The sequence below is a fragment of the Lissotriton helveticus genome, chromosome 8, assembly GCF_964261635.1.
Source record: "Lissotriton helveticus chromosome 8, aLisHel1.1, whole genome shotgun sequence".
Classification (NCBI taxonomy): Eukaryota; Metazoa; Chordata; class Amphibia; order Caudata; family Salamandridae; genus Lissotriton; species Lissotriton helveticus.
The window spans coordinates 11,542,665-11,568,779 of NC_136069.1; the positions used below are offsets into that span (position 1 = coordinate 11,542,665).

The following is a 26,115-nucleotide window of genomic DNA, read 5'->3' on the forward strand; positions in this document are numbered from 1 at the left end:
CCAGTTTTCGTGGTCAGACTCTTTTTAGGCGGATCCTCCGGCATGGCTCTGTCAAGAGCATCTCGCATGCTGGGAGCTCTTCTGAATGTGATGTTAGGACTAGTAGGCAATATAGGTCCAAGAATGACATCCGTGAGGATCATAGGCCATTCAGAAGTAATGATACCCCTAATTTTGTGCTCCTGGGTGCTATAGTTGGTAATAAGGCGCACAGTGCTATCAGCAGTAGAGACATTTGGAGCCTTGGGCATCAACAGTGTTTTACGCTCAAAACGATAAGCTTTGTGGAGAGCCTTATCAAGAATGGAATCAGAGTAACCCCTATGGATGAAACGTTGTCTAGATTCATTAAGACATTTTTCCAGGGAGTCATTTTCACTGCATATTCTGCAGATACGAATGAACTCCCCATAGGGGATGCTCTGAATTGTGTGGCCAGGGTGAGAACTGTGAGCATGCAAAATTGAGTTGCCTGCAGTGGCCTTTCTGTGTAGGCAAGTTTCAATTTGGTTGTTCTTGATGAAAATGTTGACATCAAGGAATTCGGCTGAGTCAGTCGTGATGGTAGAGGTGAATTTGAGATTAAAAGAATTCACATTGACCTCTCTAACAAACATTTCAGCCTCGTTCACTGATCCCTGCCAGATGATGCAGACGTCATCTATAAAACGCCAATAGTGTTTGATGTGAGGTAACCATCGGCGATGTGTGGATTTGAGCTCGTGCTCCTCCCACCAGCCCACATGCAAGCATGAGTAGCTGGGGGAGAAACACGAGCCCATCGCCACACCGCGAAGTTGTTGGTATATCTGACCCTGGAACTTAAAAAAGTTAGTAGTTAAACAGATATTTAACATTTCCATCAACATAATGTTATGCTCACGAAAACAAATGTCTCTTCTGTCCAAATAATGTTTACACGCTTGCATGCCATGTTGATGGTGTATCGACGTGTACAACGATTCGATATCCATTACCAAAAACAGTAGATTCGCATTCCATTCCACTTCCATAAGCTTAATGAGAAAATCCGTGGTGTCCTTAACAAAAGATGGAAGATTCTGCATGTGTGTCTGCAGAAAAAAGTCTATATATTTGGAGAGGTTTTCATTGTTGCTTCCAATGGCAGCTATAATAGGACGACCTGGAGTGGGTGTAACTTGTTTGTGAATTTTCGGTAGAAAATACAATACCGGTGTGATGGAATGATCTTTTACCAGAAAATTACATTCGTCTTTAGTGAGTAAACCTTTCCGCTTCCATGTGTGGATTTGTTTGCGTGTAGACTCATTACATTTGTTCATCGCAAACTGGGAAGTTAAATGATAGCAGGAGGAATCATTAAGGTGTCTCTGGGCTTCAGTGATGTAGTCCTTAGTCGACCAAAGCACTGTATTCCCTCCCTTTTCAGCATTTTTAATTATAATGTCTTTGTTCTTTTGAAGTTTACTCACCAATCTATGGTATTGCTTGTCATTGAATTTAGACTGATTCTTCTGACTAAGAATATTCCTGTTGAGTGCTTTCAATTCAACAATCACTCTGTCACTGAAAACATCGACCGAATCACGGGGCATGATTGGTAGAAAAGTAGATTTTGGGCGAAAAGGAGTGTTTGCTGAGCAGCTTGTCACAATACTTTGACTCACAGTAGGAGTGGGTTGTGAATCATTGTCGAAAGCTAGATCCAACAGGTTTTGTAACCCCGCTGCATCCTGGATGTCATCGTGTTAATATACATATATTTGTATTGGATTTAGCACAGGGCACTTTATATTTATTTTTGTGATGGATAACGCGGGAGGTTACAGTAACCTGGATCAATCTAGCAGCCAGGGTATTTTAGAGATGGAAAAGTTATTTTTAGCAGAACTATAATTGTTTTTTTACAGGAATTTTAATGATATTGTATTTATACATATATTTATTTTAAAATAAAATGTAGGATATTTGATTATACACATAGATTTATTTATTTATATACAAAATGTTCTGCTATATATGTTATTTATGCTATTTATTCCATACTCATCAACCTATCAGTATACCCAATGGCATGCATTGTACTGCCAGTCACTGTGAGTCGTATTATTTTGATGGAGATATAAATCAAACATAAATGAGATATAAGAAAAATGTGATTGAGGCCCACAAGGGAACCTATTGATATAAGAATACTGTGTGGAAAAATGTCCTATAAATCAATTTTGAGAGGCAGCGACAAAAGAAGACAGACTGAACAAAAAGCACTGTTACAGCTGTTATCTGTTTCTATGATTTCGTAATTTGCACGTGGGTGGTTTGCACCAGTCACTTTAAAAGCAAAAGCGATTGCAGTAGCAGATGTCATGTGACCAAGGCTCGATAGAGCCGAAACAAGTAATGGCTGTCTGAAAATAAACAGAAGATATTGCACTGATACCGTGGTCCGTGCCCGTCTTTGTGGAAGTGATTTGCAAGAGTGATGGATTCCAATATATATATATATATATATATATTTAGTAGACAAGCAATGAAGACACCTGGTGAAAGAAATCCCACTCAGCAGAATCTTGAAAATGCTCTGCACAGCCCATAAAAAACACTAAACACACCTTTGAGGCTAGTGACCTTCCTCAGACACAACATTTTGCAGCAGTAGTTGTAACCCACTGAGCATGCTCCTTTCTGGACATACCTGACTCTGGATTCCCATCCACATCCAAGTGCAGACACCCAAAGTTACACACATGTGGTTCTTACCCATGCAGGTGATGTTTGTGCGCTTGCTTGCACTCTCGCTGATCTGGTTTCTTGCGGTGCAGTTCACCTCAATGAACTCATTCCCTATTGGAATTTCCAGAGGTGAGGTTCTTTTGTCTTCCTCTGTCCCGTTCACGGTCCAGGAGAAGGAGAGATCAGTCCCATTGGCCACGCGACAGAAGAGCTGGACCGTGCCCTTGGAGCTGCACTTGAAGGTCACTTCTGGTACTGACACAGGATCTGAGAATTCATAAACACAAAAGAAATGATCTTGGGGTCTCCGGGTGGGACCATCCTTGAGATCTGCAGATGGAACTTGTGCACGCTTCTCGGGTGGATCAAATATTAGCTCAGTCAGCACACTTGAGGTCCCTCAAAGGTTGGAATGGGGACAGTGAGATGCTCAGCCTAACCCTTGACAAGAGTCTACATGAACTGAATATTAACAAGTCCAGCAGAGGGAGGCCTGAGCTGCCGGTGGATTCTATGAACTCCACCTTCATCAAACTGAGTTGATGCCAAGCCTGAGTCTCAAGAAACAAGTATAGAATAGCACCTATCTCATGGCTGTCACTCAATCACTACTCTCACCATGTAGTTTCTGATGGTGACACTACCCACATGTGATGCTCCAGCCAGACTCGTATCCAGCGTTAGCACTGACGCCCAGCACCCCGGCTCACCTACTCAAAGGACCCGGTGGCCTCTTCCTTCCACTGCATCCATCTCTCGGTTTGGAGTTGCAACTTTAGCCAGGCCATGAAATGAAAACCCTCCTCCAAGGGACCTCCGGTACAAGCTATACAAGCCTGCGGCTTAACACCCACCGCCACAGGGCTCTGCCCAGTACATTCTGGGTACAGGGCCTGGCTTTCAGCCAGACCTTGAACGGAGGCCACAGCCTGTTAGCAGCTTCACTGATGCTACCATAGCATTATTTGTGACATCTAATCACCATCTGAAAGTGTTTTGACTCAACACAATCAGCCTCCCCCTGGTATTCTTCCAAGATGTACAGCCTTATCTCTGACAGAACACAGTTACCCTATGATCTGGCATCCTGCTTGCCTCATTCTTCACACAGTGAGGACCAGTGTAAGGCCTCCTACACCCATCACCCCTCTGAGATTTAGTTTCTGGCATTATTCAGAAAATGTCCAAGACAATATAACGTCAGTGTATAGTAGATCTGCTTTTCCCACCCCACGTCACTGCACACTCCCTGTGCGAGGGGATCTTGGTGAACCCAAGCCGCTAAGGGCTCGAATGCCAACAAGAATATAACAGGGGACACCCTGACATGTCTTCTTTTGCGGGGCAAAGACTTGGGACACTGCATTATTAACCCGCACTCTTGCTAGTGGGTCCCGATATAAACACTTCACTCAGCCACAAAATTTGGGCACATAGCCCAGTCTTGCAAAGGCTGTGAAGATGTAGTTTCATTTGTCTCTGTCGAGCGCCATTCTGGTATCCAAGGACATAAGTACGGCCTGTTGAGCGCGTTGCAACGCGGCCATGTGTAACGCCCAATAGAGGTGCTGTAGATATAAGCGCGTCCCCCTGTGTGTCATAAAGGCCGGATTGGTCTGGATGGACCATTGAGGTGATCAACCTCCACAGCCTGGTCACCAGGGCCCTAGCCGGTACCTTGGCCTCCACATTAAGCAAATATATGGGTCGATGAGACACAAAATGGCCAAGATTTGATCTATTGTTGAACTCGCACTGACAATAGATTCTGTACACAAAGTTGTCAGATCTGGGCTAACCTGGACAGACCCCACCCCCTGACTATGATACTCATCAGACCCTCAGAAGTCAAAACACACCACTGCCACCCCCTGCTGAATACACCAGACCTGCACATAGCTACTCTGCCATTCTTAGGCATACTTCTGGCTTACCATGCATCTCCAGGATTCCCTTCTTTTCCTTTTCCTTTCTCTGCTCGTTTCCTTTCCTTTTTTTCCCTCCTCTTCTCATTCTATTACCTTTCCTTTCCTTTCCTTTCCTTTCCTTTCCTTTCCTTTCCTTTCCTTTCCTTTCCTTTCCTTTCCTTTCCTTTCCTTTCCTTTCCTTTCCTTTCCTTCCCTTCCCTTCCCTTCCCTTCCCTTTCCTTTCCTTTCCTTTCCTTTCCTTCACTTTCCTTTCCTTTCCTTCCCTTCCCTTCCCTTCCCTTCCCTTCCCTCCCCTTCCCTTCCCTTCCCTTCCCTCCCCTTCCCTTCCCTTCCCTTCCCTTCCCTTCCTTTCCCTTCCCTTTCCTTCCCTTCTCTTCCCTTCCCTTCCCTTCCCTTCCTCTACCTTCTCCTTCCCTCCCATTTCCCTTCCCTTCTCTTCCAATCCCCTTCCCTTCTTTTTCCCTTACATCCCATCTCGTTTATTTTCCCCTCTTCTCCCTTGCCTTCCATTCCCTTCCTTGTTTTGTTCCCTCCCCTTCTTTTTCCCTTTATCCCCCATCTCTTTCCCTTCTTGTTGTCTTCCTTTCCCTTCACATTACCCTCTCTGTCCCTTCCCCTGTGTACATTTCTATGTTTCTTCTACCTACAATCCCTATTCCACCTATAACCTCACCCCCAAATGTCCCCGGTCTGAGCTCCACCGTCTCTTTGCTTTACGTCTCCCCCCCCTTGTTCTATGTGTAGATGTGTATGGATCTGCTCCCTGCACTTCAGAAACCTATCTTAACCCCATAGTGTGCCCCTGCCTGCAGGCTGGCCTCTCACCTCTTACACTCTCACCCCCTGCTCCATGAGCAGCTGTGCACCCTCACCCCCTGGGTACTTGGCACTCAGACAATATCCCACTTCCTCCACCTTGGAGCTTGCTCTGGTTCCCTCTCCTCTTAGCCTCCTGTGCGGTGTGGATGTGAACTACGCCCCCACCTGCTGGTACCCATGTGTCCCCTCCCATGCCTGGTGCTACCTGCCCTTCTCCTCTCAACCGTGGGTGCGGTGGTCAGATTGCCAAAGCCCATTTTACCCCACGCCAAATTTATCAGTGTAAGGTGAAACACCTCCCAGGATGTTGCAGGAGTAAAGCAGGACCCTCTTGAGAGAGTGATGTTTTATCCATCATGAGTGTGAGAGGATGGGTGGGGTCCTTGGTACAACGTCAGGGTTGCATCTGAGACTGGTCATTTTCACTCCACAGACCTGTGGCTCCTGGACCCCCTGGTGGAAGAGACCAGGAACAAGGTGAGGAAACTGAAGGAAACTGAGGAGAAGAATACTTTATGGCTGGCACATTTCATCCAGTCACTGCTGACATGGTCAGTGTCCATCTGTAGGCAGACCCTGAAATGTAGAGAGAAAAGGTGACACTGGATGGAGAACCTAAGAGAGGGTGGAGAACCTAAGAGAAGGTGCAAAACTTCAGAGTCTGGATGGAGAACCTAAGAGAGGGTGCAAAACTTCAGAGTCTGGATGGAGAACCTAAGAGAGGGTGCAAAACTTCAGAGTCTGGATGGAGAACCTAAGAGAGGGTGCAAAACTTCAGAGTCTGGATGGAGAACCTAAGAGAGGGTGCAAAACTTCAGAGTCTGGATGGAGAACCTAAGAGAGGGTGCAAAACTTCAGAGTCTGCCAGGAGAAACCTTTAAATGTAGCTCCCTGTGCACTGAACCATGATCGATGAGGGGGTCATGGACCGAACCAATGCAAAGTTAGGGGTCATTTTACACAACCCGTCCATGCCCTGGAAGGGAAACATATCCCTTAACTGGGTTATCCCATCTCCATTGCATTGCTAACACTTCTGGACATCATCGGAAGGTGTTCGTTAGGCGCCCATCACCCATCGGTGCCCATAAACAGCCTTCGCTGCCTTTGCTTTGTGCTGAAGACCCGTGTAATCAACGCTTCCAAGGGGTTTGCTACAACCTCTTTGGACAGCTTGAAAATATTAGGGAAATGCACTCACGAATGGCAACATTGGCTTTGTCATTTCTGCAATGTTTATGGAATGTTGCACATTGGGGTTACATTGTCGTGTGGGTTGGGGTCAGAGATCTTTCTGCGTCTTAGGTAATGCAAACACTTTTTGGATGACTGAGAGAAGGGAATCAATCCTTGAGAAGAAAGACCCCAAGTTGTTTGAATTGGCAACAGCCATGTAAGGCCTGGCTGCAGGAGATTCACTGTTTGGGGACAACTGTTTGGAGGAGTTAGTCAAGTACCACAAAACCTTTTTAATTTGGATACAGTTCAGGGCTCACATGGTGGATGTTCGGACTGGGAATGTTTAGAGGGGGCTGGAGAAGGAAAGGTAGGTTTCTTGGTGCATTTCAAATAAATCAAAAAGATATAAAAAGAGTCACAGACCAAAGTGTTATAATCTGGGATAAATGAAAGAGAATTTTACAAATGGGTTAAGTAACATTTCAGGATGGAAAGTGTCAATTGGCCCAGAGACTTCTTGATTGTGGAGGAATCTGGATTTTTGGGTGAACACAGATAGTGGTTTTTGGTTCCTAAAGCGCTGGTGGAGTTGTTACTGTCAGGTAAGTGAGACGCGTAAAGAGATTGATTGATGTTGAAGACATAAGCTTTCCTACTGATGGAATTTAACAGATCAGTTTGCTGGCTGCCAATGAGTATGGGGCATTATATTTCCAAGGGGAGGAGATTCATTGATGATCACAGTGGAAGCCTGAACTGGCAAGGTAATTGTTAGACCTGGCACCATTGGCGTAGGTCTCCCTTCCATTTTTGCTGTTGCGTCATGTATTTTTGCTGGTGTTAGATGCTTTGGGCCCTGTGCCACTGCTGTCCAGTGCCACAGTGCAAGTGCTCCCTACTGTAAATTAATGTGTTAATCAGTGGTTCCATGATTGGCTGGTTTGGTTTACCTGTCAGACCCTAGTACAGTGCACCAGGAGTGTCCAGGGCTTGTAAACCAAATGCTACTTGTGGGCTTGCAGCACTGGTTGTGCCACCCACAGAAGCACCCTGTAAAAGTGTGTCTAAGGTCTGCCATTGCAGAGCCTGCGTGCAGTCTGGTACTGTCATGCTGACTGGGCAAGTGCACCCACTTGCCAGTCCTTAAACCTTCCCTTGACTTCATATTAGTCACCCCTATGGTAGGCCCAAGGGCAGGGTGCATTGTAAGTATAAGGTGGGACATGCCCTGGTGTGTGTGGCATGTCCTAATAGTGAATTACTGCCATTTTCGTTATTCACTATTGCAAGGCTATCTGTTCCCCGTGGGCTAGGATGGGCAGTTAGATTATTACATTCTGATAATCCTTACTGAGTCAGAGAACATGGTAAAAATTCGAATTTAGTATGCCTGAACTCAGAGTGATTACATACATGTTTTAGTGAAGTTGGTTTTAACATTCTGTGTTTGAAAATACCACTTTTAGAAAGCAGGTATTTTCTTGCCTAACCTTTCAAGCCTGCCTCTGCTAGGTTGTGTATTTCTTGTCTGGAGATTGTGAGTGACAGGGCTGGGGATTCCAGGAGACAGAATTAGTCAGCCCAGTGGTGAATAGAGAGATCTGCATCTAGATGTGTGGGAGGAGTTGCACCTGAACCTTGAATAGGGCCGCCACAGTGCTGGCTCCACCCCCTGTGGTGCATCGGATATCTCTGCCCTGCACTGTGAAAGGAGAGAAGGAATCATGTCAACAAAGTGCTCCAGGGCTGTGCTTTCCCTCCACAATGCTGACTCCACCTCCTGTGGGGCGTCTGATGTTTCTGCCCTGCACTGTGAAAGGAAAGAAGGAGTCATGTAAACAGAGTGCTCCAGAACTTGTTTGGACTGGGCAAATGCCCCTCTGCCCTCAGAGAACAAAGGATTTTGGGATATAAATATTGGGACCCTGATCCCAAGAAATTAGATCACTTTTGGACTACAAGAAGAAACCTTTGCTAAGGAGGGGAACCTGAAGAAACTGAGGAGAGACTATCCCTAAGCTCAAGTGCTGCTTGGGGGATTGACCTGCAGTGGTTGCCTGACTGCCAAAGAAAGGAGAAAGAACTTTATGTGCTTTATTTTCAACTTATGAAGGATCTCCAAGGGCTTGGAAAAGAGCTTCTCCTGCTGAAGTCTCATGGACAAAAGACGTCAACCCCCAGCTCCCCAGAGTTCTTTGGAAGTGCCTGCTGCTGTTTTGGGGCCTTCTGAGGGACTGCGTGTCGTAAGGAGCTGGAAGCGTGACTCAACAAAGAAGAAGTGTGTCGCCGTCGCTGCTGCTGCCGTCGCATCTTGAATTTCGGCGCTGTGGCTGTCGTATTGCACTGCATCGAGAGAAGCATCTGGAAACGAAGAGAAAACGTGTCGCGGTCACTGCTGCTGCCGTCGCATCGTGAATGTCGGCGCTGTAGCTGTCGTATTGCACTGCATTTAGAGAAGTGTCTCGCAACAAGGAAGAAGCATGTCGCCGTCACTGCTGCTGCCGTCGCATCATAAATGTCTGTGCTGTAGCTGTCGTATTGCACCGCATCAAGAAAAGCGCCTTTCATCCACGGAGAAGCGGCCTGCCATCGAAGCAGCTGCTGTTGCATCTTGGATGTCGCTGCTGTAGTTGTCGCATTGTGCGGCTGTTGCCGTTGCATCGCTGAACAAGGGTGTCGTCGGTGCAGTTGACGCATCAAACCGAGACTTCTCGCATCATCGGAGAAGTGTGCCGCATCTGGAAGATCTTCAAGTCTTTATTTCTTTGCACCAGAACTTTGCCACTTTTCCATCGCTGCAAACCTTTTGTTGGGGAGTGCAACGCATCGTAAGGTACATTGACGCAAAGTTTCACGTCTTAAGAACTGAACTGAACTAAGCTAAAACTACCATTTTTAAGTACAGTATTGTGGATTTTTGTCGTTTATGGGTTCGTGTTAAATTTATATAAAGAATACTTATTTCCGATATAAACCCTGTGTGGTGTCCATTTGTAGTGTTGTCACCGGTTTACTGTATTTGGTCACAAATGCTTTACACACTGCCTCTGAGATAAGCCTGTCTGCTCGTGCCAAGCTACAAAGGGGGTGAGCAGTGGTTATTTTAGGAGTGCACCCCCTTACCCTTACTAAAGGCAATGGTCCCTATTTGTCACAAGTACCTACCTGTGCCAACTAGAGACCCCCAAATCTAACAGTAATTTATGTATCAGTCCAAAGGTTTTGATAAAGTTAGATGCCATCCTTGTTGGCTAGGGAGCTTTAAGAGGTACAAAGATGGAAGGTGAGCAGTGGTCAAACCAGGAGAACAAAAGGCACACACCGCGTTTGAATACTCTTCTGGGAGAGGTTGAGGAGGGCGTTTGCTGTGAGAGAAGAGACATTGTTCAGTGTTTTACCAGAACAATGCAGAGGCTTGTGCTCTGCAATGAGGCAAAATGACACCCTAGAATCCCTCATGGGACCCGCAGGTCTCAAGACCACCAGAGTAAGCAGAGGGTCAGTCAGGAGAAACGAGGTTGCACAGATGATTGAAAGGTGCGAGGACTTTCTTTTCAACAAAGTCCACCCTCAAGCGACTCTCCTCCGCCGGTACCGAAGGAGGAAAGAGGCACAAGTGCACCCCTTATGTCTCACCCTCAAAGAGAGACCCCTCAGCTGCCACCTGTCCTTTGATTCACCTTCCACTCTCAGAGCTGTGCCCAAAGAAGAGGACTGAATTGTCTGCTATTGTAACTCATTGAAAGCTCTTTTTGTAGGAGACCTTTGAAAATGGCTCAAGAAAGCCCCTTCCTTCAGTATTTCAAATCCAAATCTATACTTCCCATCTTCTTACATTCTGCTCTGGTGAGGTTGTAAACATAGATCTGGCCAACATGACACCTGCATGACATATTTCAGAGCCTATAGCAGGAGCCAAGTAATGACGTCATTGTAAGATAAGAGCCAAGCGATTTATATTAAAAAAAGGATTTATTGAAGGTGAAAAGGCACAGAGCATCCAGCTGAACAGCAGGGCAGGCTTAAACTGCCAAACAGAGAATCTGGAACATAGAACCAGGAAGGCTCACGCAGGAGCAGGGTTCTAGTTCCAGCAAAGGAAATAAATAAATAAAAGGTGAAATGCAACACATCTCCTTCCTATAAAACAAGCCAAACAGTACAGTGAAGAGGAGGATTAGGATAAAAATCTAGAAGGCATAACAACAGGTCTGGCATTGGTTTTAACTCTATGAGCCACAGATTGGGAAGGCAGAACACAGTTGCTGTCGTCATGAGAAGAACTCTGAGCAGAACATTTGTCATGAGTAGATGTCTGGGCAGAACCTGGAGGAACAGACTTACACTTGGCAACCCTCCTTATGTTCCAGGCTCTACCATCTTGGGTAATGACAGAATTCCTGAACACTTTGACAATCTTAATAGGATTGCCGAACTTAGAAAGACCTTTGAGAGTGAACCCAGGTTTCTTGATCCTGACCCACTCGCCCACAACAAAATCAGGAACCTTCACATTCATTTTCCGGTCAAACAAATTCTTCATAGTGTTCTGCTTGGTTTCAACCCGACTGGCCACTTGCGAGATGTCCAAGTGGTCAACTTTAACATCCAACTTCTTAACCCACCAGGGACAGATTTCGGAACTAGGAGTTCTTCCTCTCAGAAGCTGGAAGGGACTGACTTCAGTGACGGCATGTGGGGTGATGCGGTACATCCAAAGTCTTTCCCTTACCACATCCCTCCAAGATTCACCCGAAGAACAAGCAAGCTCCACAGCATTTTTGAGGACACGGTTAAACCTCTCAACCTGGCCATTTTCTCTAGGCTCATACAACGAGGTAGTGTGATGCTTGATACCACAAGAAACAAGAAAATCCTCCATGTCCCGAGAGATAAGTTGAACGCCATTATCAGTAATGAGGATTTCAGGGGAACCCTCTCTAGCAAAAACTTCCCTGAGGAAAGAAATGATGACCAAGGTGGTGGCAGAGGAGACAAACTTAACTTCCGGCCATTTGCTGTGATAGTCAATTAAAACTAAAGCAAAACGAGCATTCTCTGGCAGACGATGGAAAGGACCAGAAATGTCAAAAGCTAGCTTCTGCCAGGGATGGTCAGGCCAAGAAACAGGATGAAGGGGAGCAGAAGACACTTTAAGCATCTTATCACTACTAATGCAATCCACACAGTCACGGACAGTTCTGTCTACCATCTTGTCAAGGCCAGGCCACCAAAAGTTGGTCCTAATGAGACGTTTCATAGAGGACATTCCAATATGAGTCCTATGGGCCAAAGAAAGAATCTTGTTGTACAAAGAAGCAGGAGGAATCATCTTCCCAGCCTTAAACAAAATCCTTCCTACAGCCTCAATCTCAGACGAAACCTGACAAAAAGGGGCAAATTCAGGTAAAACAGATTTATCCTTGGGCCAACCTTTTTCCAAACAGTCAAAAATAAATGAGAAAATAGGATCCTTCTCAACTTCCGACATCCACTCAATCTCAGAGATACCCCTGAAATCACTAGAAATATAGTCATTGACTACAGAAACAATATCAATTTCACGATTATCCGGGTTGGAACCAACATCAGGGCAAGGCAACCTGGAGAGAAAATCCGCCGTGACATTACTCCTACCAGGAACATACAAAACTTCAAAATCATACTCCTGCAATTTTGAAGATAAGCGTGCAATGCGAGCAGTTGAGTTCCAACCTCCCCCAGGAGACAAAATTCCAACCAAGGGCTTGTGGTCAGTTTTAAGAATGAATCTGTTGCCCCAAACATAATTGCGAAAATGCTCCACAGCCCATGTGCAGGCTAACAACTCCCTTTCGATGACCGCATACCTCCTCTCAGTGAGAGATAGGGTTCTTGACGCAAAGGCAACACACCATTCTTCTTTGCCAGAAACCTGACCTAACACAGCTCCAAGACCATAACAACTGGCATCCACGGTAATAATGCACTTCTTGTTAAGAGAGAAGGATCTCAAAGTGGGAGCATTGACAATATCTTCTTTGATAGAAGAAAAGGCAGACTCCTGCCTTTCAGACCACACAAAGTCTGAGGACTTCCTGGTAAGCTCCCTGAGGGGTTCCATTTTCGTGGCGAAATTGCGAATGAACTTACTGTAGTACTCGCATAAGCCAGCGAAGGAAAGCAATTTCTCCTTGTTATCAGGAGAAGGGGCTTTTACAATGGCATCAACAAGAGAACGCTTGGGAACTACACCGTCAGCAGACAAGGTGTGACCCAAGTATTCGACACTCTTACAAAATAATTTACACTTGTTAAATTTGAGGGTAAGACCAGCATCATATAACTTGTTGCACACATCCTTAAGATGGACACGATGATCATCCACATTCTTGGAAAAAATGAGGATATCATCCTGGAAACACTTTACGAAAGAGCTAACCTCCTTAAAATTATGGTGCATGGCCCTCTGAAACACCGAAGCGGCGGAGGCTAGGCCAAAAGGCATCCGCTTAAATTGAAAAAGGCCAAACGGAGTGATGAAAGCGGTAAAATGCTTTGCATCATCAGTCAATTCGATTTGGTGATAAGCGGAACGCAAATCAAGTGTAGAAAAAATGCAAGCACCATCCAACAAACAAACCATTTCGTTTATATTAGGGAGAGGGTGACAATCAGTGATTAAATTAGCATTGAGAGCCCTTAGGTCCACACACAACCTGATACTTTTATCGGGTTTCTGAGCCAAAACGATGGGCGAAACCCATTCAGAGGACTCCACTTCCTCAATAACGCCTCCCAGGATCATGTCGTCTAATAAGACCTTGAGTTCAGCTCTTATGCTAATGGGTACACCCCTCAATTTTTGTTTGACTGGGATGGCACCACTTTTAACTTTGATCCTATGGGAAAAACCTCTAAGTTTGCCAAGTTTCTCAGAAAAAACCTGAGGAAATAACAAAGGGAGGTCCTTCTCAAGATCACACTCATTCTTGGAAAATTCAGAAACAATCATACTATCATCAGACAGAAGAGTATTGGCACTACAGGAAGCAGTGTTGTCCAAAGGTGCAGTATCACAAGTGATGGCAACCACAGAGATAGGATCTTTGTTCCTGGGATTTAAGGTAATTCCAAGTTTGAATTGATCCCTCCAGCCCAGAACATTCACACCTTTGACAGCAATATACATCTTGATCCAAGCACTGTTCCCTCTAAATTCAATGATAACTTCTTTATAACCAACCACATTAATACAGGATTCATCAAAGTTTAGTGCAGCAATGTCAGACTCATATAAGGTAGAAAGATCAACAAGGCTCCCAAAAATTTCATTGCAATATAACTTGGTAATAATGGTCCAGGGAGAGCCTGAATCAGCCATAAGTTTGAGCTCTTTTCCTAAAATATTAACAATACAATCCGGAGAACTCAAAGTTTCTGCAGATTTGATATCAACCACATTGCGGATAGAAACAACAATACCATGTTCCAGGTCTTGAGATGAAGACATACCTTGTGACACAGTAGAAATTTTTCTTTTAAATGAGGAGGAAGAATCTTTTCTAGTACCAGTGTCTTTACACATTTTTGAAAAATGACCTACCCGTCCACACTTACTGCACTCTTTTCCAATAGCAGGACAACGAGAATATGAAGCAATGTGGTTGGGATTACCACATCTAAAGCAGTAATAATTTTTAGAATTGGACTGAGTTTTGGTATTAGCATTAGGCTTGTTATTGGAAAATGAGCTAGAGGAGGAAACAGCAACAGCATTAACATTGCCCTCATCAACAGTAGAGGATGATTTGCTAACAGCAACAGAGGAGGCTTTACCTTCTAGAGTTTTCATCCAACGCTCAGATTGTTCAAGGGCTTTGGAGGTACTGATAGTCACTTCTAAACTGGGATCACCTAGGATCCAAAGCTGTTCCTGAACCTTTTTGCTTCTTACGTGCACAATGATTTGGTCCCTAAGTATTTCGTCGGTCATTAAACCAAAGTTGCAATGTAGGGACAAAGCTCGAAGTGCAGTGAGAAAATCATCAAAACTCTCATTATCTTCTTGAGCCCTAGTATAGAATTTATACCTGTTTAATGCCACACTAGTATTTGGTTTAAATCTATTTTCAATGCGCAATAAGGCTTCATCATAAACATTGTGATCCCCTCCTGAGCGTATAGGAGGAAGAGTTCTGAATACATTTTGACCCTCTGAACCCAAGCAGTGGAGGAAAATATTCTTCTTCCTCTCAGCAGACATACGCTCGCCATCGATAGCCTTTAGATAAGTAATAAACTCTTCTTTCCAACGTGACCATGGAATAGATGGTTCACCTTTGCTTTGTAGAAACTTGCTTGGAGGATCAAATTGCATGGCTGAATAATATGTTAATAACACAAATTAAATAAAGTAGTGTCTGTAAAAGTACAGGAAATGTCAAGAGTGAAATGTAAAAAATGTTGTCAAATTGCACACAAAATGACTGCTGGGAATGTCAAAATGTCAAAACATTTTATACTGGAACTACACTGGAATCAGGAAGCAAAGACTAAAATCAGTAAAGTATATAGTGCCAATCTTTACATAGCAGAGAAGTCTCTCAGGAAAAGTCAGTCAACAATAACTTTCCAATGTAGACGTACCAACCATTGTAGCGTGTAGCGTTTAGCCTGGAAATTTATCTCCTCAGTGCGCAGAAGGTGAAATGACTGCTTAACCACGTTGTTGTGCGTCAAATGTAAACACAGCGTTGGAATCCCACTCGATCAGCTAGACAGAGGCCTCTGAAGCGGACACTGATCGAGAACGCTGATCGAGGACGCTTTATGACGCGCTGTGTGACGAGGCAAACAAGAAAACAAGACGGATTAGTTCTAGAAAGAGCGTGATCCGTGTGATGACGCGTTAAACGCGGTGACGTCTTAAGTGTGATGACGCGTGGAGTAGCAGGCTGGTTGGTAGTTATGGCAACCAAACGGCAATCCTCTCGTAACGGGGAAAGTAATGAAAAATCAATAACTTAGGCAAAGTACATACCCCGAGGCTGCCGATAAAATGTAAGGGAAGAGTCTTTGTTCAACAATGCTCCGACTTAGTTGAAAGTTGAAAACAAACAGACGGGTTCGTTTTTTTTTAAGGAATCCTCGCACCTGTGCCTTCAAAATGCCGCAAAGGACTCCTGTAGGTTCTCCAATCGTCGCCAATTTTGTAAGATAAGAGCCAAGCGATTTATATTAAAAAAAGGATTTATTGAAGGTGGAAAGGCACAGAGCATCCAGCTGAACAGCAGGGCAGGCTTAAACTGCCAAACAGAGAATCTGGAACATAGAACCAGGAAGGCTCACGCAGGAGCAGGGTTCTAGTTCCAGCAAAGGAAATAAATAAATAAAAGGTGAAATGCAACAGTCATCCACTTCAGAAAGTGGGGATCAGAAATCCAAGATATGTCCTTCTTTCACACTCAAGGCCAGGAAGGGAGAGATGACAAGATATGAACCGTCACTTCCTGGGCCTCACAGAGCACACTCTTCCCCCACACTCCTGTCCAGGGAAAGAAAAGATTCTTTCAAGATTGTGAATTGTGCAATCATCAGCCTTGTGATTCACAGGTGCACTAAAGATGTCTGTATACTCTTGAAGAGACAGAGGACAAGGAGTGAAATCTTGCAGTGAGTGGTTGTGATTTTCACCATGGACATTACTTGAGAAGAATGAGGCGTCAAGCTTGCAGAAGAGGGCTGGGACACTACATAAAGGATGCCCTCCTACGCCAGTTTAGGTGAGAATGGGCTGTTCACTTAACAGCCCATTCTCTATTTATGCCACATAAATAGAGTCATGTGGGCTTGTCAGTGGTAAATTGACCATCCGGAGAAATACCATGAATATTACAAGCCCTCCTTTCAGTTACAGTTAAGACACTTCAGTTTCTCAGGTATTTATCTTGATCTGCAGTTGCCCTTAGAACCGGATATTTTTATTACCTGCATTCATTTTCAGTTACACTCCACATCTGAGTTAAAGTTATAAACCACACAGTAGAAACTTTACCTGTGTTTCCAGGATTCCCTGCAGCTTGTCTATTAACAACAAAAAAATAGAGAGACCAGATTCACAGGAGAAATTGTAAATCCACTCGCCGTGGTTTTCGACATTTGCGGGAGTAAATTTATGAATTTTTAGAATTCATAAATAATTCACAGAGTGTTCTAGGGGAACATCTGGGAAGCTGCAGCAGATGTGGGTGACATCTAAATGTCCAGGCTTGATTCACATCATAGGTCTGAAATACCAATGAAAGACAGCCTTTGAGAATAAACTTTTCTTAATCCTGGGAATTAGTCACAGAGAATTCTGTGTCAATCAGGCCTGGATATGGCGGCATAACTCACATCGAAGACAGGAGTAAAACACATTAACAAACCATAACCTCAGACTGCTTACCACTGCCTTTAGAACATAACCTCAACCTCCCCGCTGGACCCAGAGACCCTGGGGGCTTATTTATGAGGCCCTTACGCCACTCGCAGTGAAATCTAAGCGATTTCACTGCAACATTTCTATGGCCTCGGTGCATCAAAACCTTATGCCTGCTTGAAGCAGGCGTAAGGAGTGACGCAGGTCATTTTACATCGGGCTTGCCCTGTGTGTAATGTGACATTGTTGGAGTTGCGTCTGTTTCCAGACACACTCCAGCAATGCAGCATTTTTATGCCGACAGATACGTCAGGATTCCTGACGTATCTTTTAATCCTTGCAACATGGAGCACCGTACAGTAAATAAGGCACATCTTCGGGCTCACACGGAGGGCACACTGAAAACTGTTGCATCGCTGTTTTACCGCAGTGATGCAACCCTTTTCATAAAGGAGACCCATAATCTACATTACTTGACCCTTTATATCCATAACCTCAGAATCATCCCCATGGCCTACAGATCCAAAGTCTCTGTCACCTGTACCTACAAACCCATGACTCCTCGGTTACAAACCCCTAACTGCAGACTCTTTAACTTGACACAGACCCATAACCTGTGACTCTCACCCTGCACCTACAAACCCATAACCTCAGACTCTTAACCTGGACCTACAAACCCATAACCTCAGACTCTTAACCTGGACCTACAAACCCATAACCTCAGACTCTTAACCTGGACCTACAAATCCATAACCTCAGACTCTCAACCTGGACCTACAAACCCATCACCTAAGACTCTTCACCTGGAAATGTAGACCTAGAACCTGTCATTCTTTACCTGGATGTAGGATCTCAGCCCCTCAGTCATCTTACTCGACCTCCAGACCCTTAACCCTCACTTGTCTTTCCTGGTCGCAGAGACCCTAACTCTCGCGCTCCTAACCTGGGCAGGTGATATCGGTGGGGTCACTCCGCTGCTCGCTGATCTCGTTCCTCGCGCTGCAGGTCACATGTCTCAGGACAGACTGGTAGCCCCTCAGTGTTCCCTTGGTGGGGGTCCATGACGGGGTCTCGTCTAGGCTCCAGGAGTAGGTAGGATCGGTTCCGTTCTCCACGCTGCAGGACAGCTGGACACTGGCGTTAGGCCGACAGGTGTAATTCACCGCAGGTACGGACACAGGCTCTGAGAATGAGAAAGGTTACAGGATGTGAGCTTGTGAGGTCTCTCTACAGGATGAGTGGTAGCTGCTGCCTGCTGAAATGGGGTGAGCGGTCTAAATGTGGGTTACCGCAGAATGAAATATATGAGGTGATTTATGAGCTGGTGGCAACCCTCTTTCTCTCACCTTTTGCTAGTCTCCTTTTCGATATCTCCTTTCTTTCTCTAAATTGGTTTCTCTCAATGTTTTTTCTTCTCTTTCCACACAGAACATTCAGAATAAACCAGAGACCATCACATCCAGTTTTACTCATACCCTGCAAAAATCCACAAGCAATTTGTGAATATTACAATTGTTGTCTGAAATCTACCGTGGCCTGGCTGGTCTTTAAGGCAGGGCACGGAGCTTCACTGTTGACAAACTCTATGCCTACTTCCGCTAGTGGCTACGGCGGCAGAGGGGACGGGCAACCTAGAGTTGTCCCAGCTCTGGGAGGATCAGATTTTACTGCATCCTAAGCATGTCGACTGCTGGTATGGCCAAGGCACTGAGAAGGATCTTGTAGTTACTTTGATTCCCTTCATATGTCAATAGATAGCAAATCTCTAGGCTTGATAACCGTACACCACAATGTATGGCATCCTTTCCTTTCCTTCAGAGCATGACCAGGTGATACCTATTACCTGTTTTTTCCTAACTTAAGAGCCTTAGAAGACTTCATCTTTCCTGAGCCCACGTTACTCAATTTTTATATCACCCTCTTGCTCATCTGTCTTTTGAGTTTTTATCCTACACCTACCTGGATGGTAAACTACTCATGTGGTTGTCGTCCAACCTTCTGCATCTCAGGCACAGTTTCAAACCTCCCTGTGAGCAGTCGTCAGCTGGATGAGTCTGAAGGACCCCCAGCTCAATGGCAGTAAGACTCGGGTACTTGCTGTTGACAATCCTAACACTTGATCTAATACTCGATGGCCAATTAACATGGCACATCGAAGAAAACCTGCCCCTAGGAAATTAGATAGGATACAGCAAGAATTCATTGTAATCCCTTGTCTAGAAAAATAATCTTTTTTTCTAGAGACCTCTCACCCACCAGGGTTGCCCCTAGGTGGAATGCTCCATCATTGGGGTTCCTCTCAATCCTCTACGGATCATGGTCAAAGCCAGGGGTAAGTTTCCTTATATCTAACGTCACTGAACTTGGAACCTATAAGTCACCCCTCTAGAAGGCCTTTCAGTCCCAAAGGCAGGGTGCTCGGTTATGAGTGTGAGGGTGGCCCTGCATGAGCAGACCACCCCTAAAAACCCCGGAGTCCATTCTCCAAGCTTCGTAAGTGAATAAGCTGTTACGATATAGAGAGGCCATGCGTCATTACGCGATGAATGAACCTCGGCATGTTTGGTATCAAACATATTGGAATCATAACCCCCACACCGTATCCGGTGTTGAAGGTTTGATTCCACCCACAGTAGGGCCCCTGCAGGGAGCCTTCCATGCTCCTGGGGCTGATCTTAGAGAGCCTGACTGCAACCTAGGGCTGCTGCCGACCCCTTACATGATTCTGCCCTCCTGCTGCTGGGCCAAGCTCATGCAGGGAATATTGTGTATATGTCTGGCTAGGAGATACCATAAAATGTTAGTGAGTGATTGTAATAAATATCTGTCTTTATAAATACACTGAGTGGTTCTTTTTCGATTAACCTATACTGGCACTTGAATGAATGAAATTCTTCTTTATTCGGTTTTACAAAATGGAAAAACCATAAAAGTGACATTAAAATACAGATACAATTTCAAATCATTTCATTTTGCACACCATTATCCATAAAATCATTGGCGATCCATAATCGTCCTATTTACTATATAAAAGGGAAATCATCGATATCAAGATTAAGAAGGCTTCTAACAGATTTCGTCTACATTAAAAGAGGTCATCACAAGTTCCTTCTGTGTTTAAAAATACATTTAAAAAAATTTACAATGTGGTTAGAAACACATTCCGACTCTAAAAACTGCAGTCTCAACATAGCTGGGCGACAGCGACTTATGTCCCACAGTTTTAACAACGGGATCAACCAGAGCTTACGATGGCCATGATAGAACTTACAAAACAGGACAGTGTCTATAGTTGACTGTTCTGAAATTCCATCACAAGGGCAAAGTGTGAGAATAGGATCCCAGGTATTTTCCACTGGAAAAGCGACAAGTCGGTGGAAAATATTTAGCCTAAATCTCGTTAAGATACTTTAAAATCATGTGTTAAGTATGGCTGGATTAACAGGGTAGTCTGGACCGCTATTGCATGTTGAACAGAAGCCTTCGTTGCTTCGCTTGTAATCCGAAGTTCTTCTAAGTGGCCCAATGCCCTGTTTTTCAGGTCTTTCGAGATTTCTCCTATTGACTCAGGTCTTTTATAATAGGATCCTAGCCCTAGATCAAATAAAAAGTTTCTCACGTACAAAAGCCATTTATTCTTGAGTGAATGATCTAGTGATATATAGTCTGTCATGATTTGCTTCGTTAACTGATTTTTTTCTGATAGCCAAATTTGTCGCCATAATAAAAGCGGTTGAATTTTTGCCATATCCACCAGGTAAGGAATCCCCAACTCGGTATGGCATGCAAACGTAGAGACACTTTTAGGGGCCGCTAATAAAAATCTTAAAAATATGTTCTCTGCCACTTGCAAGGTGCCGATGTTCGCATGCCCCCACACACCCGCCCCATACAAGGCTATTGCCTGACATTTTGCTTTGTAGATTTTTATCAGTTCAACTGGGGGCCTTTTACCTAGCTTCTGGGAAAAATTTATGAGTGCTCCAATAGCTCTCATAAGGAGGTGTTTTCTTGCTTCAACTGCGGCTTTCCAGTTAAGTTTGTCATCAATTAAGATACCTAAATAGGGATACTGGGCCATAGTTTCTAATTTTTCTTTACCAAGAAATATATCTTTAACCCCTTTTTTCCCCGTGCCTGCTATCATTACATAGGTCTTTTTTATGTTAATGTGTAGTTATAGATTCCCCATGAAGTCTGCGTACCTGTCCAAGGCCTTCTGCAATTCGCGAGTACGCGCCAATATCGCGGCGTCGTCCGCGTAAAGCAGAGCTGGAATTGGACGCTTGTTTACTTGTGGTAGGTCCTGACCCCCCCTCAACATTGCCACCTCCAAGTCATTGGTATATAGTGAAAACAGAAAGGGGGCCAGGACGCAACCTTGGCGAACTCCACGCTCTACACCAAAGGACGCGGACAATTCACCTTTTACGCCAAATCGTACTCTCGCAGAGGCTTTCGAATATAGTTCCCTTAAGAAATCTACAAGAGGGACATCATTTGTTTGAAAGACTTTCAAACAAATTACTCTGCCTGATCCTTTTCTGCTACTTGTTGTCCGTCGTATCTGTTAAGTAGGATACAGGCTTGTGTCCCACTTTAATGTCTTTTGTTCACAATTTTTTAAATAATTGAATATAAAAAAATCACTGTCTGGCTGGACAGCTTGAAATATAGCACTGATTGAGCCTATATGTATCTTCTTTGTATATTGCTTTCATTTAGGGACCACCGTACCTAAAACTAGTCACCAGGGCTCAGGCCAAACAGCTGAGCACTGAGTGAACTCTGGATCCTGGAAAAATTGACATTTGCTTGCAGGTACTCTTCAACTCAAACTCACTTCCTGGGTCCTAACCGAGTCATTCCACCATCTGTGTGTAAAACTGTAACCACGACATACCCACTGATAAGTATTGAGTAGGCGGTCGTGTATCCTCTTTGCACACGACCGTCGTGTGGTTCCGAGGGCCCGATTCACAGAATGAATTTAAGACTCAATCCTAAATTTACTACTATTTTGGTATTCACAGAATGAATTTACTACTTTTGGCATTTACAGAAGTTAGGATTTTGTCTTAAGTTTGTCTTAAGACAAACTTAAGACAAACTTAAGACAAACGTAAGACAGATTTAAGAAAGACTTAAGACGAACTTTAGACAGACTTAAGACAAAATCCTAACTTAAGTCTGTCTTAAGTCTGGCTTAAGTTTGTCTTACGTTTGTCTACAAACAAACTTAAGACAAAATCCTAACTTCTGTGAATACCAAAAGTAGTAAGTTCATTCAGTGAATACCAAAAGTAGTCAGTGCATTCTGTGAGTGCCAAAAGTAGTAAGTGCATTCTGTGAATACCAAAATAGTAGTACGTTTAGGATTGAAGTCTTAAATGCATTCAGTGAATCGGGCCCCATGGGGCCGATTCACAGAATTAACTTAAGACAAAATCCTAAACTTACTACTTTTGGTATTCACGGAAGTTAGGATTTTGTCTTAAGTCTGTCTAAAGTCTGTCTTAAGACAAACTTAAGACAAAACCCTAACTTCTGTGAATACCAAAAGTAGTAAGTTTAGGATTTTGTCTTAAATTAGTTCTGTGAATCGGGCCCTAGACTCTCACCTGGGCGGTTCTTTGGGTTTCTGAATCTTTTATGCCTTCTGGGTCCAGTCTTGACTTAGGTCGTGGTTTGTATTCCACTATTTTGGTATATGGTCTGGTCTCTTCTTTGGGACCACTGTGTATTGGTGCTACTGACTGTTCTATGACCAAATTATTTTGTGCATTATTTATATCTCCGGGTAGCAGATACCGTAAAGTGTTAGTGAGTGATTGTAAAAAATATCTATTTTTATAAATACACTGTGTCGTTCTTTTTCGATTAGTCTATACCCGCGGTTCCCAAACTGTGCGCCGCGGCACCCCGGTGCGCCGTAACGAGGAGCCAGGGGCGCCGCGACCACAATGGCTAGATCGTCTGACGCAAATGAACGTCGAGATTGAACCCGTTCTAAGCAGGCCCTGTGAGCTGAAAAGTTGGTCTTCCTTGCCTGTGAAAGGAACGTGGCAGTTAGGCACAATATTATAGATATTTGGCGTTTTACTTTTTACCGAATATTTTACATATGTATACATTTATAAACTATCTTGTGTTTGTTTTGGAAAGTCGGCGAAGATGTGTATAATTTCAAACACACATGCTCATCTGCATTAAGACAGTGAAGCTAATTTGTTTATAGTGTCACAGGTTCCTGCGAAAATGGCACATCGCCTTGGTACACAGTATGTCGAAGTATGAAAGAACACGCAGTTATTGGGATATCATGTGACAGTAAGATTGGTGACATGGATTTAAGTGGCAATGCTCCCTCAGGGCATCAGACCTGGCAGTAATTAACATTGGCATTAACACGGGTCATTATTATGGGTCCTTAATTTTCCAGGGAAATCACTGACTGATTTCTGAACGATGACTGTAAGGTAATCCATGTCAGAGACACAAGTTCCTGTTTGCATTTCATGTTTTATTTAATCATGCATTCGCTAACAGTGATGACTTCTTCCAGGGTTTGTGTATGCTGCAATTGTTTAGTTTTTTTATTACCACTAATGTCTTTCTTTTTTAGTGCATACAATGAACTATTTAACTTCTAGGTGTCTCGATAAGTTAATGTTTTGGCTCAGTGTTCATGACCACGATGGGGGGCGCTGGAGTAGAGGCTGATGGCAGGGGGAGTCAATGGGTCAAAAAAGTGGTCAGACTAAATGCTCATCCAATTCTTGGGGTGAACAACACTTACAATGCAACTTTTACATCGCAGAGCCTTTACAACGCAACCATAACAACGCAAACTATTACAACGCATTGCTCTGGGGGGCGCTCTAGGATAGGTAATAGGTTAATTTACTATCCAATAACCTTCCCTAGTGTCCACGGGGACTGGAGTTGGAATAGTAAATTAAACTATTCACTAACCAGCGCCCAAAAGCACTATGCGTTGTAATGGACTGCGTTGTAATACTTGCATTGTAAAGGCATGCAATGTAAATGCATGCGTTGTAATGTCATACATCCGGTTCTTGGCTTCTCTGTAGACTGCATAGAAATATGTAAGAAGAAAAACAGCATGAGTGCCACATAGGGAGAGGACAGTGGTGTGAAGGTGATTGAGACCCTTTCCACATATCTTTATAATGTTCATGGTCTCATATTTTCAGAACTGAAACATTTGACAGTCTAATTATTTACAATAAAATATTAGTTTTTACTCACTTATCGGATGTTGCTAATAAGCACTGGCGATGCCAATAGGTGTGGCTTGTTTTAGGTGCATGCCTGTCACTGCATGACATGCCTGGATACAATAACAGAAATCTCACAGAGAGATGAACCAAAATACTGGTTGGTAGGTACACTATAGGAAGTGCAGCATTTTAGTTTGCAAGTTTCAAGACACTTCCTTAATTACATTGGACACAACTCCTAGAAAGGATTCCTAGATATGCTTCTTAGGTCACAGGCCTTTCAGAGATTCCTCCCCCACCCCATGTTTTTCATTTCACTTAAAGCTCTGATTGGGGACCACCTTAGATCCAGGGAGCAATAACTTATTTTGTATTTGTAGTGGCCATTCTTCACAGAAAGAATCCCAACGATATAGTGCTAAAAAGATGGAAACCCTCACCCACATTATTTAGGATGCGTCATCATCGGGTCCCTCCTGACTGAAGCCTGCTGAGTGTTTAATAGTAAATATACTGAAAGGCAATGGCTAAGAATCCATAGTCAATTAACTATAAAGAAAATAGTTGTTTTTGGAAAGTGGTCAATGAGGATCAACCATCACAAGAAAACAGAATAATCCTGGACATTTGGGAAAACTACCTTTTGCTTCTCTATTATGACAATCTCTTATGGAGATGGCAGTCTTGCCTCAAAGCAAAGAAAATGACTCTAAAGAAGTTTGCGAGAATATTTTTAACCCGAATAGTACTACTATAGTTGTGAACGTACAAAGATCGAGTGGAGCCCCCAGTGTAAATGGTATACAATCATCTGTGTTTAAATCAGATAAAAACATGCTTTGCTCTTTTACATGAAAGGAGGGACTCCTCAAATAATAGCAGCTTTTATAAAAGGTTTCCTTGAAGCGGATCAGTTAGTGACAGCAAAGGATCTGATGAATATTATGTAGTCTATCAACTATTTAAACATGACGTCAACACCTTTAGATGTGCCTGGCTTAATGCTTTCACAAATGCACTTTAAGAGACCATGCATGATCATATCAGTCAAAACATGTGACATAGGTAAGATAGTAGAGGCACTTGTTATTTCATTAATTAATTACTTTTCAGTCTCAAGGTGATTTTGCATGAACATACTTCCACTTTAAAATGGACAAAAGCGGGAAAATTAACAGATTATATTCAAACCGATAAAGCTATTACATTGGAGCTGATTGTAATGAATATTCCAGCATGCAAGCATCAGATTTTTATATTTTTAGCCATGGTATTTTTAAATGAGAATTGTTCAAAATTATAATTCATGCTAGAAAGAAGTTGCTTATGTTTAATGTTTGGCTATTAATCTTGTAACGTTTCACACTTAACGAGTTTTTATTAAACAACTTATCCTATTTTGTTACAAATATGATTATAATACCTTCATTGCATCCCAATTAATTTAAGGAAGACAACAGGAAGTACTCCCGAGGTCGGGCTGACATCCTTCCCCACCCATTCACCGGTAAAAAACGTGGTGGGGAGCCACGGTCAACTGCCAATTAGGTCAAGGGAGCCACAGGTCAAAAAAGTTTGGGAACCTCTGGTCTATAGTAAGGGATTAGATACTAGTAAACCGAGCTGCTTTGCACTCTGCGTAGATCACGCCTGAAGGCTGCTCTCCACAGATCACCATAAGGGCTGCCTGGATTAGTGCAGGGTGCTTCACTTACATAAGTGAGCACCATATACTGACCCGGCTTCTCACAGTGCCGCTGAGACGACGACAGATCCGCAGTCTCAGCTCTTCTCTTCCAAACCCCTTTCTCAAAATGCAGGCCGCCCG

At 43.8% G+C, this 26,115-nt stretch overlaps 1 protein-coding gene across 1 annotated transcript in view; it reads right to left on the minus strand.

Moving 5' to 3' along the window:
* LOC144773375 (uncharacterized) overlaps positions 1-26,115 on the minus strand; it is a 127,206-nt gene that overhangs the window by 18,862 nt on the left and 82,229 nt on the right. Inside the window, exons 3-4 of the mRNA XM_078658345.1 lie at positions 17,987-18,226; positions 2,743-2,982 (exon numbers count right to left, since the gene is read on the minus strand). Coding sequence (XP_078514471.1) covers positions 2,743-2,982; positions 17,987-18,226 — 480 coding nt within the window. The remainder of the gene's footprint in view (positions 1-2,742; positions 2,983-17,986; positions 18,227-26,115) is intronic.